Source organism: Globicephala melas, chromosome X (genome assembly GCF_963455315.2).
Source record: "Globicephala melas chromosome X, mGloMel1.2, whole genome shotgun sequence".
NCBI classification, from domain to species: domain Eukaryota; kingdom Metazoa; phylum Chordata; class Mammalia; order Artiodactyla; family Delphinidae; genus Globicephala; species Globicephala melas.
In genome coordinates this window covers 57,846,171-57,870,816 of record NC_083335.1, presented here as the reverse complement: position 1 = coordinate 57,870,816, position 24,646 = coordinate 57,846,171, and the positions used below count along the sequence as shown (strand labels likewise).

The 24,646-nt window shown below is 36.5% G+C and overlaps 1 protein-coding gene across 2 annotated transcripts in view; it reads right to left on the bottom strand.

Moving 5' to 3' along the window:
* The window catches only part of HDX (highly divergent homeobox), a 177,611-nt gene that overhangs the window by 7,704 nt on the left and 145,261 nt on the right, over positions 1-24,646 (bottom strand). For both annotated transcript variants that reach the window (XM_030850157.2, XM_060292913.1), the window contains 3 exons: positions 18,581-18,660; positions 15,633-15,716; positions 397-519 (listed from right to left, as the gene is read on the bottom strand). In XM_030850157.2, coding sequence (XP_030706017.1) covers positions 397-519; positions 15,633-15,716; positions 18,581-18,660 — 287 coding nt within the window. The remainder of the gene's footprint in view (positions 1-396; positions 520-15,632; positions 15,717-18,580; positions 18,661-24,646) is intronic.

Sequence of the window (24,646 nt, the reverse complement as noted above, 5' to 3'; positions counted from 1 at the left end):
TCCCCAAATATGTGTCTCTCCAGTTAGTGTAGCCCAATCTCTACAAACATTTTGAGAATTTCTTTAAAACTAATTAAATGAAATAATATGAACAAGATGGGGAATACAGTCAATAATTATGTAAAAAATATTTTAAATGTTTTCCCTACTTAGTGGTGGCTTGGAATTAACAAAGTATATTAATCAGTTATTTTGATTTTCCACTAAAGTAGCACACAAAATCTGAGTATTTTTTCCCAATCAAACTGTGCTTTAAAAAAAGTCACAAAGTAACAAACTCTTCCTTGATGCCAAGTAGGAATGAGGTATAAAAACAAAAAAAATGTAGAACCCAAGTGTGACATGCTACTTTTCAACATGATACATTACAGCTTACTATTCTCTTCTGTCACTTACCTGCTGTTGTTCCTTATCATCAGCTTTTATAGCTAGTATCAAGCTTCTTACAAACGTCTGAAGTTTAAAATATTTTTGCTTTTGAATCTCTAGTTCATTTTCAATGAATCTGACTTCTTCATTCTGAAGGAGAAAACATCGAATAATACAATTACTCTATGCAAACCTAGGACTGTACATGTTTCATGTACAATAAAATTTTTAAAAAGCAATCAACTTAGAGGGACAATAAAGAAGATAACATTTTACCATAAAGGAATATAAAGCACAGAAGTAAATTATCCTTTTACTCAAAGGCTGCCTTTTAAGCAAATCACCAACAGAAAATAATCTGCAAGGTCAAAAATCCAATCAAATAAATTCCAGTAAGAGAAAAATCAAGAAACAGTTCCCTTCTTGGAAAGACTCCTCCTACATTAAACCTAATTAGCATTTGGATTAGGATTAATAATAGAGCTCAATTAACCCCAAGTAAAGAGTGATAGCAGATGCAGTAATGCTGAATGTACTATTCACAAAGCCAAATACTGAGGTTATTATTTTGTACCAAGAAAGGACTCAAAATTTTAATAAGACTGTCTTAAGTAGTTTTCTGAGGTCCCCACATTTATGTAAGAGTTTTTTATTTAGAAAATATCTCCAAATTTACCACTGATTTGAAACCCAGTCTCCACTATTTTTCCTAGTTGTGTAGGAAAAGAACAATAGACTAGGTTTTGGGAGGATTTTAGTGTCAGGTCTACTGATAATTGTGTAAACTTGGGCAGACCAATTAACCTGTGATTCTATTTACTCATCAATAAAATGGATATAATACTAGCAGTCTTTGGGAATTCTAGCTTGAGGGTTATAAGGCTCAAATAAGATAATGGCCATGAAATTGCTCTGAATAGATTTACTATTTAAGCTACAATAGTCAAGAAAGTGTGGTATTGTCAAAAGGGTGGACATATAGATCAATGGACAGAATAGAGAGTCCAGAAATATTTATTATATATTACTTTATACATATATAATACATATATATATGTACATATACATATTTGGTTGATTTTTGATGAAGATGCTGAGGTAATTCAATGGACAAAGAAAGAACAGTCTTTCAAAAAACAGTGGCTGAACAATTGTAAATCCATACCCCCTCCAAAAATGATTATTAACCCTTACCTCACACCATATACAAAATTTAATAAGAAATGGATCGTAGGCCTAAATGTAGAACCTAAAACTATAAAACTTCTAGAGGAAAACAGAGGAAAAATATCTTTATGTCCTTGGGTTAGGCAAAGATTTTTCAATAGGACACAAAAAGCATGAAATTTAAAAGAAGGATTTCATAAAAAAAAAAAAAAACACAGCCTTTGCTTTTCAAAAAACACTTAAGAAAATAAAAATACATGCTACATATTAGGAGAAAAAATTTGTAAATCACATATCTGATAAAGGACTTACATTCAGAATACATAAAGAGCTCTTGCAGCACAAATATAGGACCAGCAACAGAATAAAAAGCAGGCAAAATATTTGAACATACACTTTATCAAAGAAGAAATGTGAATGGCCAATAAATATGTGAAAATGCTTAATATTGTTTATCATTAAGGAAATGCAAATTAAAATCCCAAAGAGATACTACCACCAACATACTACAATGGCTAATGTTAAAGAGACTGACAATAGCAAGTGTTGATGAGAATGTGGAGCAATTAGAAGTCTCATACTTTGCTGGTGGGAGTGTAAAGCAGTACAGCAACTTTGGAAAATGTTTTGGCAGTTTTTTATAAAATTAAACATACCCTTTTTTACCATCTGACTCAGCAATCCTACTCTTAAGTATTTACCCAAGGGAAGTAAAAACACATGTCCACAAAAAGACAGACATGAATATTCATAGCAGCTTTATTCATAATAACCCCAAACTAGAAGAAACACAAGTGTTCATCAGCAGATGAATAACAAATTGTGTTCATGGTTACACAACTGTGTCCAATTGTCAAAACTAAATGTATGAAAAGGTGAATTTTATTGTATGTAACTTACATATCAAAAAAACTGATTAAAAAATTTATTACCCAGCCCTCTTGCCAAAAACTTGAAAATAAGCTGTACGTATTCTCTGCAACAAGAGAATCTGTCTCAAAGAGCATAGCAGGACCTTTAACAGCATTTGCTCAAAAAGCTGCATAAAATTAGTTAATTCTATGGGAATTCTTGTTTCAATTGAGAGGATACAGTTGTATTAATCATATTCTATCTATGAATATGTTTACTGCATCAATTATTTTATCAGCTCAGTTTAGAACTTATTTTACCTAATAAAACTGCTTCCTTTTCAGACCATTTAATATCAAGTGAATGATCTGCAAATGATGATTCAAGCTAAATTCCTTGTTCAAAGGCACTCTACAGTAATCTAAGTTATAAGCAAGCATTATAATAAAATTCCATGTGCTCCTGCTGTAATACACTTGACTAATTCTAAACTTTTTGTATTTTTAGTATTCATTGTCAGAACAGCAGTATTAGTAAAGTGCTGACCAGGAAGTCTTTTTGAATACAGGAGATATCTATCATCATTATCATAGTGTCCTTTGAAAGTGCAGTCCCCTAGAGCTACACTCACAGTCCATTAGAAAACATTTTAAAAACAGTAATTCACATTTGCAAAAGTCAGGAAGCATCTTTTGGTATGCAGATCTCTTCTCATGCAAATATTCCTCCTCCTCAGTATTTATGCAATGTTTTTAAAACATAAACAGCTTTAAGATAATTTAATATTTCAGACATTTTCTTCTTGGAGCTGCTTTTTGCAAGCCTATTAAACACTTCCTAGATTACAGGCAGTAATTTATGTGTACTTTCGAGATTTTCCTAAGCAAATGGTTTGCGAGAAGAACTAGTAAGATAACATCAGTCACTGCATTTCACGAAAAAAGACCTAGCTCATTTTTCTTTTTAAAATCTTCCCTACATTCCCACTAAACTTTGTCAATTCTCCAAGATAACTGTAGGGAGCACTCAAGGCTTCATGAGAACCGGGGCTTTGATCTCTGAGCAGGCTATTGATGGATGCCAAACATGAGGTGTTATTTTATGATATAGCTACTCATGCCTCAGAAACTCAGTTCATCAACTTGTGTTATAAACATTTGGGGTTAGTTAGAACTCCTAGCAATATGGATTTCTAGCAAATATCTCAGTCAGAAACTCCACTATGCCCACACTGAATAGTGATGTTTGCATAGTAGTAATTACCAAACACACATAAAAAACATTCTTTCATTTTGCTACAGTGAATCCCAAGAACAACGAGACATTGTTCAATTTAGTGTGGGGGGAAATAAGTTATAATAATACAGCTGCAGATCTTAATTGATTTTATATAATTGAGCACTTGCATAATAATATTAAAAGTATTTCCAAGGATAAATTAATTTATTCACTCACTCAGGAACTACTTACAGGACACCTATGTCCTAGGCACTAGACCAGGTAACATAAACATGAATAAGATAAGTATCTACAAGAAGCTTATGATGAATATATTCAAGAAACCAGCAAGGTGATTTTGATCCCAAAACAAAGAACACTAGCATGTGTATGCAAATAGAATAAAAGAATGTTCTCTCAATGAAGATTACATTTCCAAACTGGTAAGTCTATTTTATTTATTTATTTTTCTGGCTGCACTACACGGCATGCAGGATCTTAGTTCCCTGGCCAGGGATCGAACCTGTGTCCCCCTGCACTGGGAGTGCAGTCTCAACCACTGGACCACCAGGGAAGTCCCTGGTAAGGCTATTTTAAATCAACTTACTGAAATCAGCATTGAGAACTGCTATATGAGGTTTCACTTACAGGTACTTCAGAATTAAGGTAACAAAATTCACTGATGAAGTGAACCGAAATATCTCAAATAATGATTATAAAGAGACATATTTTCTATATACGTGCTAATTTTTGAGAGTTAAATATTACTCAGCCATAAAAAGAAACAAAATTGAGCTATTTGTAATGAGGTGGATGGACCTAGAGTCTGTCATACAGAGTGAAGTAAGTCAGAAAGAGAAAAACAAATACCGTATGCTAACACATATATACGGAATGTAAGAAAAAAAATGTCATGAAGAACCTAGGGGTAAGACAGGAATAAAGATACAGACGTACTAGAGAATGGACATGAGGATATGGGGAGGGGGAAGGGTAAGCTGTGACAAAGTGAGAGAGTGGCATGGACACATATACACTACCAAATGTAAAATAGATAGCTAGTGGGAAGTAGCTGCATAGCTAAGGGAGATCAGCTCAGTGCTTTGTGACCACCTAGAGGAGTGGGATAGGGAAGGTGGGAGGGAGGGAGACGCAAGAGGGAAAAGATATGGGAACATATGCATATGTATAACTGATTCACTTTGTTATAAAGCAGAAACTAACACAACATTGTAAAGAAATTATACTCCAATAAAGATGTAAAAAAAAAAAAGGTCATGTAGGATGGTGATGTTTTATAAAAGATATCCTTAATAAGGTAGCGAAAGACCCCTTGTTCCCGCAGAATTTACCAAAATGGAAAACACTGGGACGAGGGGAAGATGGCGGAAGAGTAAGACGCGGAGATCACCTTCCTCCCCACAGATACATCAGAAATACATCTACACGTGGAACAACTCCTACAGAACACCTACTGAACGCTGGCAGAAGACCTTAGACCTCCCAAAAGGCAAGAAACTCCCCACGTACCTGGGTAGGGCAAAAGAAACAAAGAAAAAACAGAGACAAAAGTATAGGGATGGGACCTGCACCAGTGTGAGGGAGCTGTGAAGGAGGAAAGGTTTCCCCACACTAGGAAGCCCCTTCGCGGGCAGAGATTGTGGGTGCCAGAGGCGGGGAGCTTCAGAGCCGCGGAGGAGAGCGCAGCAACAGGCGTGCGGAGGGCAAAGCGGTGAGATCCACGCAGAGGATTGGTGCTGACCGGCACTCACCAGCTCGACAGACTTGTCTGCTCACCAGCCGGGGTGGGCGGGGCTGCGAGCTGAGGCTCGGGCTTTGATCGGAGGGCAGGGAGAGGACTGGGGTTGGCGGCGTGAACACAGCCTGAAGGGGTTAGTGCACCACGGCTAGCCGGGAGGGAGTCCGGGAAAAGGTCTGGAGCTGTGGAAGAGGCAAGAGACTTTTTCTTCCCTCTTTGTTTCTTGGTGCGCAAGGAGAGGGGATTAAGAGCGATGTTTAAAGGAGCTCCAGAGACGGGCACGAGCTGCGGCTAAAAGCGCAGACCCCAGAGACAGCTAAGGCTGCTGCTGCTGCCACCAAGAAGCCTGGGTGCGAGCACAGGTCACTATCCACACCTCCCTTCTGGGGAGCCTGTGCAGCCCACAGCTGCCAGGTTGCCGGGATCCAGGGACAACTTCCCCGGGAGAATGCACGGCGCGCCTCAGGCTGGTGCATTGTCATGCCGGCCTCTGGCGCCGCAGGCTCGCCCCGCACTCCGTGCCCCTCCCTCCCCCCCGGCCTGAGTGAGCCAGAGCCCCCGAATCAGCGGCTCCTTGAACCCCATCCTGTCTGAGCAAAAAACAGTTGCCCTCCGGCGACCTACACTTAGAGGCGGGGCCAAATCCAAAGCTGAGGCCCTGGGAGCTGTGAGAACAAAGAAGAGAAAGGGAAATCTCTTCCCAGCAGCCTCAGAAGCAGCCGATTAAAGCTCCACAATCAACTTGATGTACCCTGCATCTGTGGAATACATGAATAGACAACAAATCATTCCAAACTGAGGAGGTGGACTTTGAGAGCAAGGTTTATGATTTTTTCCCCTTTTCCTCCTTTTGTGCATGTGTACGCTTCTGTGTGAGATTTTGTCTGTATAGCTTTGCTTCCACCATTTGTCCTAGGGTTCTATCTGTCCGTTTTTCTTTTGTTTTTTTTTTAATTTTTTTCTTAATATTTAATTTTAATAACTTTATTTTATTTTACTTACCTTCTATCTATCTATCTTTCTTTCTTTCTTTCTTTCCTTCTTTCTTTCTTTCTTCCTTCCCTCCTTTAGAGAATGAATCATCCCAAATTGAGGAGGTGGACTTTGAGAGCAAGATTTATGATTTTTTTACCCTTTTCCTCTTTTAGTGAGTGTGTATGTGTATGCTACTCTGTGAGATTTTTTCTGTATAGCTTTGCTTCCACCATTTGTCCTAGGGTTCTATGCGTCCATTGTTTTTTTAATTTTTTTCTTAATAATTAATTTTAATGTTAATAACTTTATTTTATTTTACTTATCTTCCTTCTTTCTTCCTTCCTTCCTTCCTTTCTTTCTTTCTTTCCTTCTTTCTTTCTATCTTTCTTTCTTTCTTTCTTTCTTTCTTTCTTTCTTTCTTTCTTTCTTTCTTTCTTTCTTTCCTTCCTTCCTTCCTTCCTTCCTTCCTTCCCTCCTTTAGACAACGAATCATCCCAAATTGAGGAGGTGGACTTTGAGAGCAAGATTTATGATTTTTTCCCCTTTTCCTCTTTTTGTGAGTGTGTATGTGTAAGTTCTGTATGAGATTTTGTCTGTATAGCTTTGCTTTCACCATTTGTCCTAAGGTTCTATCCATCCGTTTTTTGTTTTTTTTTAATTATTTTTCTTAATAATTATTTTTTAATTTAATAACTTTATTATATTTCACTTTATTTTATTTTATCGTCTTTCTTTCTTTCTTTTTTCCTTCCCTCCTTCCTTCCTTCCTTCCTTCCTCCAACTGTTCCTCCCTCCCTCCTTCCCTCCTTTCTTTCTTTCATTCCTTCTTTATTTCTTTCTTCCTTCCTTCCTGCCTTCCCACCTTTCTTTCTTTCTTTCTTTCTTTCTTTCTTTCTTTCTTTCTTTCTTTCTTTCTTTCTTTCTTTCTTTCTTTCTTATAATTCTACTAAGTCTTTCTCTCTACTTTTCCTCCCTTTTCCTGAGCCATGTGGATGAAAGGCTTTTGGTGCTGCAGCCAGGAGTCAGTGATGTGCCTCTGAGGTGGGAGAGCCAACTTCAGGACACTGGACAACAAGTGACCTCCCAGCTCCACATAATATCAAACGGCAAAAATCTCCCAGAGATCTCCATCTCAACGCCACCACCCAGCTTCACTCAACAAGCAGCAAACTACAGTGCTGGACACCCTATGCCAAACAATTAGCAAAACAGGAACACTACCCCAGCCATTAGCAGAGAGGCTACCTAAAATCATAATAAATCCACAGACACCCCAAAACACACCACCAGATGTGGACATGCCCACTAGAAAGACAAGATCCAGCCCCATCCACCAGAACACAGGCACTAGTCCCCTCCACCAGAAAGCCTACACAACCCACTGAACCAACCTTAGCCACTGGGGACAGACATCAAAAACAATGGGAACTATGAACCTGCAGCCTGCAAATAGGACCCCAAACACAGTAAGATAAGCAAAATGAGAAGACAGAAAAACACACCGCATATGAAGGAGGAAGATAAAAACCCACCAGACCTAACACATGAAGAGGAAATAGGCAGTCTACCTGAAAGAGAATTCAAAATAATGATAGTAAAGATGATCCAAAATCTTGAAAATAGAATAGACAAATGCAAGATACTTTTAACAAGGACCTAGAAATACTAAAGATGAAACAAACAATGATGAACAACACAATAAATGAAATGAAAAATACTCTAGATGGGATCAGTAGCAGAATAACTGAGGCAGAAGAACGGATAAGTGACCCGGAAGATAAAATAGTGGAAATAACTACTGCAGAGCAGAAGGAAGAAAAAAGAATGAAAAGAACTGAGGAAGTATCAGAGACCTCTGGGACAACATTAAACGCTCCAACATTCGAATTATAGGGGTTCCAGAAGAAGAAGAGAAAAAGAAAGGGACTGAGAAAATATTTGAAGAGATTATAGTTGAAAATTTCCCTAATATGGGGAAGGAAATAGATAATCAAGCCCAGGAAGCACAGAGAGTCCCATACAGGATAAATCCAAGGAGAAATACACCAAGACACATATTAATCAAACTATCAAAAATTAAATACAAAGAAAGCATATTAAAAGCAGCAAGGGAAAAATAACACACAAGGGAATCCCCATAAGGTTAACAGCTGATCTTTCAGCAGAAACTCTGCAAGCCAGAAGGGAGTGGCAGGACATATTTAAAGTGATGAAGGAGAAAAACCTGCAACCAAGATTACTCTACCCAGCAAGGATCTCATTCAGATTTGATGGAGAAATTAAAACTTTTACAGACAAGCAAAAGCTGAGAGAGTTCAGCACCACCAAACCAGCTTTACAACAAATGCTGAAGAAACTTCTCTAGGCAAGAAACACAAGAGAAGGAAAAGACCTACAGTAACAAACCCAAAACAATTTAGAAAATGGGAACAGGAACATACATATCGATCATTACCTTAAATGTAAATGGACTAAATGCTCCCACAAAAAGACACAGATTGGCTGAATGAATACAAAAACAAGACCCATATATATGCTGTCTACAAGAGACCCACTTCAGACCTTGAGACACATACAGACTGATAGTGAGGGGATGGAAAAAGATATTCCATGCAAATGGAAACGAAGAGAAAGCTGGAGTAGCAATTCTCATATCAGACAAAATAGACTTTAAAATAAAGACTATTACAAGAGACAAAGAAGGACACTACATAATGATCAAGGGATCGATCCAAGAAGAAGATATAACAATTGTAAATATTTATGCACCCAACATAGGAGCACCTCAAAACATAGGGCAAATACTAACAGCCATAAAAGGGGAAATCAACAGTAACACATTCATAGTAGGGGACTTTAACACCCCACTTTCACCAATGGACAGATCATCCAAAATGAAAATAAATAGGGAAACACACGCTTTAAATGATACATTAAACAAGATGGACTTATTTGATATTTACAGGACATTCTATCCAAAAACAACAGAATACACATTTTTCTCAAGTGCACATGGAACATTCTCCAGGTTAGATCATATCTTTGGTCACAAATCAAGCCTTGGTAAATTTAAGAAAATTGAAATTGTTTTAAGTATGTTTTCCAATCACAACGCTATGAGACTAGATATCAATTACAGGAAAAGATCTGTAAGAAATACAAACACATGGAAGGTAAACAATACACTACTTAATAACGAAGTGATAACTGAAGAAATCAAAGAGGAAATCATAAAATACCTGGATACAAATGACAATGGAGACATGATGACCCAAAGCCTATGGGATGCAGCAAAAGCAGTTCTAAGAGGGAAATTTATAGCAATACAAGCCCACCTTAAGAAACAGGAAACATCTCGAATAAACAATGTAATATTGCATGTAAAGCAATTAGAGAAAGAAAAACAAAGACAACCCCCCAAATTTAGCAGAGGGAAATAAATCATAAAAATCAGATCAGAAATAAATGAAAAAGAAATGAAGGAAACAATAGCAAAGATCAATAAAACTAAAAGCTGGTTCTTTGAGGAGACAAACAAAATAGATAAACCATTAGCCACACTCATTAAGAAAAAAAGGGAGAAGACTCAAATCAATAGAATTAGAAATGGAAAATGAGAAGTAACAACTGGCACTGCAGAAATAGAAAAGATCATGAGAGATTACTGCAAGCAAGTCTATGCCAATAAAATGGACAACCTGGAAGAAGTGGACAAATTCTTAGAAATGCACAACGTGCCAAGACTGAATCAGGAAGAAATAGAAAATATAAACAGGCCAATCACAAGCAGTGAAATTGAAACTGTGATGAAAAATCTTCCAAAAAACAAAAGCCCAGGACCAGATGGCTTCACAGGCGAATTCAATCAAACATTTAGAGAAAAGCTAACACTTATCCTTCTCAAACTCTTCCAAAATATAGCAGAGGGAGGAACACTCCCAAATTCATTCTACGAGGCCACTATTACCTTGATACCAAAACCAGAAAAAGATGTCACATAAAAGAAAACTATAGGCAAATATCACTGATGAACATAGATGCAAAAATCCTCAACAAAACACTAGCAAACAGAATCCAACAGCACATTAAAGGGATCATCCAACATAATCAAGTGAGGTTTATTCCAGGAATACAAGGATTCTTAAATATACACAAATTAATCAATGTGATAAACCATATTAACAAATTGAAGGAGAAAAAACATATGATCATCTCAATAGATGCAGAGAAAACTTTCAACAAAATTCAACACGCATTTATGATAAAAACCGTGCAGAATGTAGGCACAGAGGGAACTTTCCTCAACATAATAAAGGCCATATATGACAAACCCACAGCCAACATCATCCTCAATGGTGAAAAACTGAAAGCATTTCCACTAAGATTAGGAACAAGATAAGGTTGCCCACTCTCACCACTCTTATTCAACATAGATTTGGAAGTTGTAGCCACAGCAGTCAGAGAAGAAAAGGAAATAAAATAATCCAAATCGGAAAAGAAGAAGTAAAACTGTCACTGTTTGCAGATGACCTGATACTATACATAGAGAATGCTAAAAATGCTACCAGAAAACTACTAGAGCTAATCAATGAATTCAGTAAAGTTGCAGGATACAAAATTAATGCACAGTAAGGCCAGAAACTATCAAACTCTTAGAGGAAAACATAGGCAGAACACTCTATGACATAAATCAAAGCAAGATCCTTTCTGACCCACCTCCTAGAGTAATGGAAATAAAAACAAAAATAAACAAATGGGACCTAATGAAACTTCAAAGCTTTTGCACAGCAAAGGAAACCGTAAACAAGCCCAAAAGACAACCCTCAGAATGGGAGAAAATATTTGCAAATGAAGCAACCGACAAAGGATTAATCTCCAAAATTTACAAGCAGCTCATGCAGCTCAATAACAAGAAAACAAACAACCCAATCCAAAAATGGGCAGAAGACCTAAATAGACATTTCTCCAAAGAACATATACAGACTGCCAACAAACACATGAAAGAATGCTCAACATCATTAATCATTAGAGAAATGCAAATCAAAACTACAATGAGATATCATCTCACACCAGTCAGAATGGCCATCATCAAAAAATCTAGAAACAATAAATGTTGGAGAGGGTGTGGAGAAAAGGGAACACTCTTGCACTGCTGGTGGGAATGTGAATTGGTTCAGCCACTATGGAGAACAGTATGGAGGTTCCTTAAAAAACTACAAATAGAACTACCATATGACCCAGCAATCCCACTACTGGGCATATACCCTGAGAAAACCAAAATTCAAAAAGAGTCATGTACCAAAATGTTCATTGCAGCTCTATTTACAATAGCCCGGAGATGGAAACAACCTAAGTGCCCGTCATCGGATGAATGGATAAAGAAGATGTGGCACATATATACAATGGAATATTACTCAGCCATAAAAAGAAACGAAATTTAGCTATTTGTAATGAGGTGGATAGACCTAGAGTCTGTCATACAGAGTGAAGTAAGTCAGAAAGAAAAAGACAAATACCGTATGCTAACACATATATATGGAATTTAAGAAAAAAATGTCATGAAGAACCTAGGGGTAAAGCAGGAATAAAGACGCAGACCTCTTAGAGAATGGACTTGAGGTTATGGGGAGGGGGAAGGGTGAGCTGTGACAGGGCGAGAGAGAGTCATGGGCATATACACACTAACAAAAGCAGTAAGGTAGATAGCTAGTGGGAAGCAGCCGCATGGCACAGGGATATTGGCTCGGTGCTTTGTGACAGCCTGGAGGGGTGGGATGGGGAGGGTGGGAGGGAGGGAGACGCAACAGGGAAGACATATGGGAACATATGTTTATGTATGATTGATTCACTTTGTTATAAAGCAGAAACTAACACACCATTGTAAAGCAATTATACCCCAATAAAGATGTTAAAAAAAAATTAATGCACAGAAATCTGTGGCATTCCTATGCAGTAATGACGAAAAATCTGAAAGTGAAATCAAGAAAACACTCCCATTTACCACTGCAACAAAAAGAATAAAATATCTAGGAATAAACCTACCTAAGGAGACAAAACACCTGTATGCAGAAAATTATAAGACACTGATGAAAAAAATTAAAAATGATACAAATAGATGGAGAGATATACCATGTTCTTGGATTGGAAGAATCAACATTGTGAAAATTACTCTACTACCCAAAGCAATCAACAGATTCAATGCAATCCCTATCAAACTACCACTGGCATTTTTCACAGAACTAGAACAAAAAGTTCACAATTTGTATGGAAACACAAAAGACCCCGAATAGCCAAAGCAATCTTGAGAACGAAAAAAGGAACTGGAGGAATCAGGCTCCCTGACTTCAGACTATACTACAAAGCTACAGTAATCAAGACAGTATGTTACTGGCACAAAAACAGAAAGATAGATCAATGGAACAGGATAGAAAGCCCAGAGATAAACCCACGCACATATGGTCACCATATCTTTGATAATGGATGCAGGAATGTACCGTAGAGAAAGGACAGCCTCTTCAATAAGTGGTGCTGGGAAAACTGGACAGGTACATGTAAAAGTATGAGATTAGATCACTCCCGAACACCATACACAAAAAGAAGCTCAAAATGGATTAAAGACCTAAATGTAAGGCCAGAAACTATCAAACTCTTAGAGGAAGTCATAGGCAGAACACTGTATGACATAAATCACAGCAAGGTCCTTTTGACCCACACCCTAGAGAAATGGAAATAAAAACAAAAATAAACAAATGGGACCTAATGAAACTTCAGAGCTTTTGCACAACAAAGGGAACCATAAACAAGACCAAAAGACAACCCTCAGAATGGGAGAAAATATTTGCAAATGAAGCAACTGACAAGGGATTAATTTCCAATATTTACAAGCAGCTCATGCAGCTCAATAACAAAAAAAAGAAACAACCCAATCCAAAAATGGGCAGAAGACCTAAATAGACATTTCTCCAAAGAAGATATACAGACTGCCAACAAGCACATGAAAGAATGCTCAACATCATTAATCATTAGAGAAATGCCAATCAAAACTACAATGAGATATCATCTCACACCAGTCAGAATGGCCATCTTCAAAAAATCTAGAGACTATAAATGCTGGGGAGGGTGTGGAGAAAAGGGAACACTCTTGCACTGCTGGTGGGAATGTGAATTGGTACAGCCACTATGGAGAACAGTATGGAGGTTCCTTAAAAAACTACAAATAGAACAACCATGTGACCCAGCAATCCCACTACTGGGCATATACCCTGAGAAAACCATAATTCAGAAAGAGTCATGTACCAAAATGTTCATTGCAGCTCTATTTACAATAGCCCAGAGATGGAAACAGCCTAAGTGCCCATCATCGGATGAATGGATAAAGAAGATGTGGCCCATATATACAATGGAATGTTACTCAGCCATAAATAGAAACGAAATTGAGCTATTTGTAATGAGGTGGATAGACCTAGAGTCTGTCGTACAGAGTGAAGTAAGTCAGAAAGAGAGACAAATACCGTATGCTAACACATATATATGGAATTTAAGAAAAAAATGTCATGAAGAACCTAGGGGTATGACAGGAATAAAGACACAAACCTACTAGAGAACGGACTTGAGGTTATGGGGAGGGGGAAGGGTGAGCTGTGACAAAGCAAGAGAGAGGCATGGACATATATACACTACCAAACGTAAGTTAGATAGCTAGTGGGAAGCAGCTGCATAGCACAGGGAGATCAGCTCGGTGCTTTGTGACCACCTGGAAGGGTGGGATAGGGAGGGTGGGAGGGAGGGAGATGCAAGAGGGAAGAGTTATGGGAACATATGTATATGTATAACTGATTCACTTTGTTATAAAGCAGAAACTCACACACCCTTGTAAAGCAATTGTACACCAATAAAGATGTTTAAAAAAAAAAGAAAACACTGGATCATTAAATGTCCTTTAGAAGTCAATTAAAATGATAATTCAAATTTCTGGGCTGGATACTCTGGCCTGTCCAGGTCTTCAGCTTGAAACCTTCTCAAGTGGGCTCATGCCCCAGAGTGGAAATGTACTAGAAAGAATCCTCTGAGTCTGGTTCCAGCCTTATCTGAACTGTTTGCGTGTACTAAGTGGAGCACACTTAACAGCTGTGCAATCCGGTCCTCTCGTTTGTAGTTTCCATAGCCTGTGCCAAGTGGTGGCTTGCAGAGCCATTTTAATTCTGAACTGGGCATTTAGAAATATTGTATGACCATGTGGGAGTGATTACAAGGATCTCCTGTACCTCAGAACCAACAACTTTATAATTTTATTAGCTGAAAATACAGTTTAAATATAGGATTATATTGTGCTCTTTGACCACTTAGCAAATAAATTTCAAAAACTAATTTCCTTCTGTGTTTACAATGTTCAATATTTTAAAGTCTGACATGTTATGAACATTTGGAAAACAGAATCTGTTGAATGACATAACTTTCAATTATAGTAAAACTGAAAATATTTTTGAGAAAATGACAGCTGTTGTCTTTTCTGATTAAATGTTATTTATTGTTAATATCTTAAGATTACTAGTCTCTGCTTTGAAGATGTATGATATTTAAGAAAATAGCTTTTGTACATGAAATGGATGAATCTGTTGCCAAATTTCAGAAGGCCCCAAATTACCTAGTAAGACAGGATATTGATTAACAAAGGGAAAACAATTACACCTCTATGCAGAAAACATATTGACATATTAGACTGATAGTTTATGTCAAAATTTAATAAAAACAAAATTATGTATGGCACACTGTCAAAGTAAGTCTTTCAGTTCAGTAACAAATGACATTAAGAAAAGGTAATTTCTTTTAATATTCATTCAGTATTTGCTTTGGGAATTGTTTTTAAACTTCTAAAACAGGTATATTCTTATATTCAAAAAATGTCTTCAGAAATTGAAATTCAAGATAAAATTAGCAAGGGACACTGGAGAAAATACCCCCTTTACCATCATTTAAAAATGAACATGGACTTTAAAAAGCCATTGTCATACATTTCACATTAACCACCACTATGCCTTATCTTGCCATACACCATCAATAATTACTCCTGTTCAGCAAACTGTGCTTAAAACCATAACCACTAAACCAGCCAGCATTAATTAAAATGTCCAGCACTCTGACTGATATCCAAGTGCCTGAGAGAGTCAATGCAGAGTCCCAGTATACCTAATTTATCAAATAGAAGTGAAATAAACCGGTATGGAGGTACTGTAAAAGTCTGCCTCCTTTAATACCTTCTTTTAAAAAATTCAGAATCTGAAAATACTTTTACCTTATAATCCAAGAGAGAATTCACTTGTTCTACTTCAGAATTACTTATCATGTCACTTTCTTCATCATCAATAATTTCTATTTTCTGTAACACAAGTAAAGAAGTTTTCCTAAATATATATCTGATCATCACTATACTCAGTAATGTATAGAGCATATATACATTCAATATTCAGTTTTAGTGATGAGGTTATCTAGTCTAGGTTATCCAGAATAACTCTAACTGACTGGTTCCTCAGCTTTACACCCAGTATGTGTCTGAGCCACCTCCCTTAGTAACAGAAAATTATTGTAATACTATTTAAAACAGAAAAAAAACACTTTCACAATATCCCTGAAATAATAGGCATTCGAACTCTGCTTAAATAGTGCCCTCCAGGAAGGGAGCTTGCTTCCTATAAGGGTAGTCTATTCAACAATAACCAAATTTAATTGGTTGGAAGGGCTTTCTTTTTTAAGTTTCCATATATCTCTTTGCAAATTGTAATGTAAAATATCAACATATGACATGTATTGCAAAGTCAAATACAGCTTTAAAAAGAAATTCACTTACTTACGGCACTCCATTAGTTATACAATTAAAAACAGACATTTATAGTGTAATGGCAAAAAGAGCAGGATGATTTGTTTCCTTCACTAGACAGTGAGAAAGAGAAGAGAGCAAGAACAAGAGACACACTAAACTGCCCTTAGCTTTAGAATTAAGGTACAGCATAATTTGTACAGTATCTTGCACACAGTAGGTACTAATTAAATATTTGTCAAAAGAATGAACAAAACAGCTTAGCACTGATGGAAAAAAAAATGACCAATAAGCTCCAACCATGGAGGAAAGGCAAGTTCTCTAATCATAGAACTTTTTTTAAAAAAAGAAAAAGTAAAACGAAAAAACAAAATTGGCTTTAATTTTTCTTTTGCATATGAAAAACACAGTTAAGAAAAAACACTTTTAAACATTTAAGTCCTGCCAACCCAAAAGAAAATTTAAAAAAGAGAAAAGCTAAGCTAGAGTTAGTCACTAGGCAGTCTTTTAAGAACAATCACATTAATAGCAACATGTCGTAGGCAGAATTTGAAATCAAGTTTCCTACCCAGCAATAGATATGGTGATTAAAAATCACAAATGAACTGGGAATGATCATATTTGATATATTGCCTATGAGGATATGATACCATAACAGCGTTTGTGACCTGCTGGTTTCTGAGTCAGGAGGACAGCTGCAATGAAGTTGCTTTCTACTGCTGCCTGGAGATGAATCTAATGTTTTGTTTTCTATTATAATCACTATAAACTTGGGGCTTAATCGTGTAAGCTCTCACCAGAATGCAGATTTGATATCTTTTTTGATGTTGTTTTTTTAGATTTTTCTATTTGGATTGGTTCTTGGAAAAAAGAGCTAAGTAATCCAGGGAGGAAGGCCCCAAGGACCACTGTATAGATTTGCGCATATAAATAGGTCTTATATGTCTTTGTGATTTGTCATCCATGAATAATTGGGGACACTCAAAAGTTATAGGCAGAGGAGATCAACTTTTGAAAGTTTGGAGTTTTGTCTCTGAAAATCAATTGCTCTTGAAAAATTAGGTGCCTAAGTGACTGTGGATCATCCCATGCCACGACTTCATTCATTATCTTCAAATGTCTGCCACAGGGGAGATCCAATGCTGAGAAATTCAGACTAAAAGTGAACATGTCTTTAGGGGAAAAGAGTTCCAATTTGTAAATAATTGTATATAATTTGTAATAGTATTACTCAAATCTGGAGCAAAGGAGATTATTACTTGGTGAAATTAAGAATATTAGCACAATTAATAATTGTGGAAAACAATTATTACTAGCTATCTAATGAAAACACAACTTTGCCTCAGAATAAAAGTATGTTTTCCTATATGTCCATTGAATTTACTCTTAGAAGGGCCAAATATAAACTTAAATCAGGACTGAAATCAGTAAAATGCAATCCTAAATTACACTCTGTATGTGGAAAATACTGTTATATATTGTTGATATCTAACAAAAAAAGAACAAAACTGTATTTTATGTGCTCAACTTTTATTAAGGAGATGTGACAGAATTATAGTGTCAGATAAATAATGTTTGTAATGGAAGCCAGGGTAAATCTTGAAGTTACAGCCATTTTGTAACAGAAAAATCCATTATAGGGACCATTTGTAAAGTTTACAATCAAGCACAAGCACAAAACACTGATTCAAAAGCAAAAGCAAAAGCACAATGACATTTGCCTTTATGTCTGACTTTAGGTTAATACCATCTTGATTTCTGTATTATTTGTTGGAGTCAGAATATAAACAGATGCTGCTGATACAGCTGCTTAGAGAAGATCTCTACATATCAATGTTTACATTTTCACAAAACTCAGTTTAATCCACATGTAGGCTGTATCTGCTTGCTATTCAGTTTCTTAATACTGCCTTTCTTCCATTGCTGCAATTTTTAAGATGACCAGCAGAGTCCAATTTAACTAAAAAGAAGAAAAGTTTCCAAAAACAGTATAGATAGGTATGGTCTGAACAAAGAACACAAGAATCAGGAATCCTTGGATACAAGTCCCAGAACTAAGTAAGCCTTCCTCCATGTTCTCAGGCTAAACTTTTTTAACTCTGCCATCTGTCAAATGAGAAAAAATCTGCTCTTTGCTAAATGTGTTGAAGCAAAATAACTTGTTATGTATAAAATGTCACATGTGTAGTAAGCATTAGGTTTTTATATTTGCAAAGCTCCTAAATTAAAAAAAACGGTATAAATGACATTGCTTTAAATTTCATTTATTAAACCCTATAAGACATATCATTGCATTGGTAACAGATCCGTTTTGGTTTGTGAAGTGGAGCAAGACTTTATTCTGACAATGCTGATATTGTCACCAACTGGAAACAAATCCTTGGAATCCATCATACAATGAGGAAAGAATTTCAAAACGTACATACCACATTATCTGAGGATACTGTATGGTGGTTCTCCTCCTTATGAGCCCTTGCCTCATTTAGAACAACTTCACTGGACTCCTCTACAGAAACAAAGAAGGCCATGATTTCATTTTTCATTCCTTAAAACTTTATTGAGAATGCTTTTTTCAAAATCACTTAAATAATTTCTCTATTGTAAAAAGACACAAATGGCAATTCTACTTCTAACAATGTATTCTAATGAAATAAATGTGGATGGATTTGAATTTAAGAATGGTCATCACTGTGCTGCTTATAATTTAAAAAATGAAGTAACCTATATGCTTAACAATGAAGGCTTGGATAAATCATGTAGGGCTTATCCTTACAATAAATACTAGAAAGCCACTAAAAATAAAGTAGAATAATAGTTGATAATAAAGAGAATATTCATGATCTATTGGAAAGAGAAAAACTGAAGGTGACAAAATCTACTCTATAGGTACACTGTGATCTTAATTTTATAAAAGAAAACAAGTACACATTTTCATGGAGAAAAGAAATACTGATGTTATTTACACCAAAACATTGCCATTATTATTTCTGATTGAAATTACAGGCAACTTTTATTACTCTTCATTTTGTCTAATTTACTTGCTTTAATAATTCTTATTTTCTTTCATTTGCTTATTTATATTTAAATATTTTCTACAATAAACATGTATTGCCCATTTTAATAAGAAAAAAGTGATACAAATAATGTTCAAATACATGATATAAAGCTATAAATATAGTACATTTTCAATTTTGTAAAAAGGGATGTGTATATGCGTGTACACACACACAAATAATCCTGTATATATGCAGAGAAAACACTGGCATAAATATTCTCTCAACCCCATTTCAAGAGAGGATATCACTGAGGGGTAGGAATATTTCTAACTTTTTCATTGTATGTTCCAATATTTTATATAATGAACATGTATTCTTTTTATGATCAAAATTTAGTATTCTGATACTGTAGGGGGAGTGGCCAAGATGGCAGAGTAGGAAGACCCTGAGCTCACCTCCTCCCATGGGCACACCAAAATTGCAACTATTTCAGAGCAACTACCCATGAGAGCAGCATGAAGACTAGCAGGAAAGAATCTTTACTGCTAGACATATAATGATGGAGCCACAAGAAGAGGAGTAGGAGGGGCAAAGACACAGTATAGTGAAGAACCATACACCTGGGGAAGGTGACCCACAAACAGGAGGATAATTATAATTGCAGAGGTTCTCCCCAAGGAGCAAGGGATTGAAACCCCACGTCAGGCTCCTCAGCCCAGGGGTCCTGCACTGGGAAGATGAGCTACCCGGAAAGTTTGGCTTTGAAGGCAGGGCTTACTTTCAGGAGAGCCAGAGGGCTGTGGGAAAAAGACTCCACTCTTAAAGGGCACACACAAAATCTCACACCCTCCAAGATCCAGGGCAGAAGCAATAATTTGAAAGGAGCCTGGCTCAGATGTACTTGCTGATCTTAGAGAGCCTCCTGGAGAAGCAGGGGGTGATTAAAACTCATCTTGGAGACACAGACGCTGGCAGTAGCCATTTGGGGGAGTTCATTCCACCATAAGGACATTGTTGCTGGTAAGCACTACTTTGGAATCCCCCCTCTAGCTTATTAGTGCCAGGACCCACCCTGCCCACCAACCAGTGGGCACCAGTTCTGGGATGCCGCAGACCAAACAGCTAGCCAGGAAGGGACACAGCCTCACCCATGAGCAGGCTGACTGCCTTAGGATCTCCTAAGCTCCCAGCTGCTCCAGGACCTGACTACATCCACCAGAGTGCCCAGGACCTGGCCCAGGTCACCAGTGCACCTGTGCTAACCCCAGGACTCCCAGGGCCCTATAGCCAGAGACTGTGGGACACAACTCTGCCCATCAGTGAGTGGCACTGTCACCACTTTTATTCAACATAGTATTGGAAGTCCTAGACATAGCAATCAGATAAGAAAAATAAATAAAAGACATCTAAATTGGAAAGGAATAAGGAAGACTCTTACTGTTTACAGATGATATGACACTATACATAGAAAATACTAAATATACCCCTAAAAAGTACTAGAACTCGTCAATGAATTTGGTAAAGTTGCAGGATAACAAATTAATATGCAGAAATCTGTTGTGTTTCTATACACTAACAGTGAACTACCAGAAAGAGAATTTATGAAAACAATCCCATTCACAATCGCATCAAAAAGAATAAATTACTAAGGAATACATCTGACTAAGGAGGTAAAAGATCTGTACTCTGAAAATTATAAGATACTGAGGAAATAAATTGAAGATGACAAAACAGATGGAAAGAAATTCTGCGTTCATGGGTTGGAAGAATTAATATTGTTAAAAGAACCATACTACACAAAGCAATCTACAGATTCAATGCGTTCCCTACCAAAATACCAATGGCATTTTTCAGAGAACTAGAAAAAATAATTCTAAAATTTGTATGGAAGCACAAAAGACCCCAAATAGCTGAAATAATCTTAAGAAAGAAGAACAAAACAAGAGGTAGCACGCTCCCTGATTTCATACTATACCATAAAGCTACAGTAATGAACAGTAAGATTCTAGTACAAAAACAGATACATAGATCAACAGAATCAGAGAGCCCAGAAATGAACCCACACTTATAAGGGCAATTAATCTATGACCAGGGAGGCAAGAATATACAATAGGGAAAGTACAGCTTCTTCAATAAATAGTGTTTAAAAAACTAGTCATCTACATAGAAAAGAATCAAAATAGACTACTTTCTCACACCATATACAAAAACTCAAAACAGATTAAAGGTTTAACTGTAAGACCTGATATTATAAAACTTCTAGAAGAAAACATAGGTAATAAGTTCCTTGACATCAGTCTTAGCAGTATTTTTTGGATATATATCCTCAGTCAAGGAAAACAAAAGCAAAAATAAACAAATAAAACTACATCAAACTAAAAAGCTTTTGCAGAGTAAAGGAAACTGTCAACAAAACAAAAAGGCCGCTTACTGAATGGGAGAAAATATTTTCAAAGGATGTATCTGATAAGGGGTTAAGATCCAAAATATACAAAGATATCATACAACTCAATATCAAAAATACAAACAACCCAAGTAAAAAATAAGTAGAGGACCTGAATAGACATTTTTTTTTTCGAAGAAGACATACAGATGACCAACAGGAAAAGATTCTCAACATCACTAATCATCAGGGAAATGCAAATCAAAACCATTTTGAGATATCACTTCACATCTGTCAGAATGCCTATTATCAAAAAGGCAAGAAATAACAACTGTTGGCGAGGATGGGGAGAAAAGGGAACCCTCGTGTACTGTTAGTGGGAATGTACATTGGTGCTGGCAGATACTATGGAAAACAGCATGGAGACTTCTCAAAAATTAAAAATAAAACTACCATATGATCTAGCAATTCCACTTCTGGGTATTCACCAAAGAAAATGAGAACACTAATTCAAAAAGATATATGCACCCCTATGTTCATTGCAGCATTGCTTACAATAGCCAAGAAATGGAAGCAATTTAAGTGCCCATTGCTAGATGAATGGATAAGGAAAAATCTGGTATACACACAGACACACACACACACACACACACACATATACACACAGTGGAATATTACTCAGCTATAAAAAGAATGAAATCTTGCCATTTGCAAAAGCATGGATGGGCCTAGAGGGTATTATGCTAAATGAAATAAGTCGAACAGTGAATGACAAATACTGTGTGATTTCACTTATATGTGGAATCTAAAAAACAAAACAGAGGAACAAACTAATCAAAAAGAAATAGAGTCATAGATACAGGGAACAAACAGGTGGTTGTCAGATGGGGTGGGGTGTGGGCAGGACAGAAATAGTTGAGGAAGATTAATTGGAAGAAACTTTCAATTACAAAATAAATTAGTTACAGGTATGAAATGTACAGTGTGGGGAATTATAGTCAATAATTATGTAATATCTTTGTAGTGACAGATGACAACTATACTTGTCATGGTGAACGTTTTGAAATGTATAGAAATATTGAATCACTATTTTTTATATCAGGAATTAACAAAGCATCATAGGTCAATTATACTTCAGAAACAAACTCATACAAAAAGAGATCAGATTTGTGGCTACCAGAGGCAGGGGGTGGGTGGATGGGAGATTGGATGAAGGTGGTCAAAAGGTACAAACTTCCAGTTATAAGATAAATAAATACTAGGAATGTAATGCACAACATGACAAAGATAACTAACACTGCTGTGTGTTATAAATGGAAATTGCTAAGAGAGTAAATCCTAAGAGCTCTCATCACAAGGAAAAAAATTTTCTATTTCTTTAATGTTGTTTCTATATGAGGTGGGGGATTTTTACTAAAACTTTTGTGGTAATCATTTGATGATATATGTAATTCGAATTATTATGTTGTACACCTTAATCTTATACTGTGCTGTAGGTCAATTATATCTCAACAAAACTGGAAAAAGAAGTTTGCATACTGTAAGTATGAATGAGTAGTCAATCACTGGCTGTCATACTAATAAAACAGCAATGAAATTTTTTTAAAAACCCTGATAGTTTAAAAATGAGAAAAGAAAAAATAAAAGAAAAGTTAACTCAGAAAAATCAGTGTACTAAAAAGTTCTCTGTGCTGAGCTAGGAGAAGTGGCTAATTCACAGTATAGTGTGTCTACAAGATAATCCTCTGTCTTAAGATTTCCCCTACCTCTATCCCTTAGAAAAATAGGGCTAATGTTTCTCTCTTTTCTTTCTGCACAGCCATGTCATAGATTGTTTGGATAAATACTAGTGGAAGTTCTCAGCCTCTTGGTAATGAACAATTTATTTCACCATAGAAAGCAGAACAGAAATAGTTATCAGTTCTCCTAAGATTTTTTGAGTCCATTCCTTCCCATGGAAAGACATATAAGGGTGCAGTGTATGAACATGGGAAATGACTAGGAGGAAAACATTGCTCATCCAGGAACTCACATATGAGTGCATTGAGAATTAAAGATATTCAGGGAAGTTTTACCAGAGTTTTAATGCAAAGTCCACTAAAAATTCAACTGATTTTTTTTCTATAAAAGAATGGTTCCTAACCCTCCTACACTGTGGGTGGGAATGTAAATTGGTACAGCCACTATGGAGAACAGTATGGAGGTTCCTTAAAAAACTAAAAATAGAGCTACCATATGACCCTGCAATCACACTCCTGGGCATATATCAGGAGAAAAACATGGTCCAAAAGGATACATGCACCCCAATGTTCATTGCAGCACTGTTTACAATAGCCAAGACATGGAAGCAGCCTTAATGTCCATTGACAGAGGAATGGATAAAGAAGATGTGGTACACATATACAATGGAATATTACTCAGCCATAAAAAGAGAATGAAATAATGTCATTTGCAGCAAAATAGATGCATCTAGAGATTTCCATACTGAATGAAGTAAGTCAGACAGAGAAAGAGAAATATCATATGATATCGTTTATATGTGGAAACTAAAAAGAAACGATAAAAATGAACGTATTTACAAAACAGAAACAGACTCACAGACTTAGAGAATGAAATTACGGTTACCAGTGGGAGAAGGGTGGAGGGAAGGGATAGTTAGGGAGTTTGGCATTGACATGTACACACTGCTATATTTAAAAAGGATAACCGACAAGGACCTACTATTTAGCACAGGGATCTCTGCTCAATGTTATGTGGCAGCCTGGATGGGAGGGGAGACTGGGGGAGAATGGATACATGTATATGTATGGCTGAGTCGCTTTGCTGTGTAACTGAAACTATTACAACATTGTTAATTGGCTATACTCCTATATAAAATAAAAAATTTAAAAAAAGTGGTTCCTAGATAGAGGAAATTTTATTAATTATTAGGACATTTCAAATCACCGTATTTCAAGTCCTGTGTAATCAGCAACTAAATGAAATGAAGGAAGGGAAAATTGTCATCAGATTTAGATGCAGAGCTGGTATTAGTACTGGTGCCCTATAAATAGGAGTTATATTGCTCATCAACAGATCTTTACTGGTATCATTCCTTAGAGGTTTGCCTTACA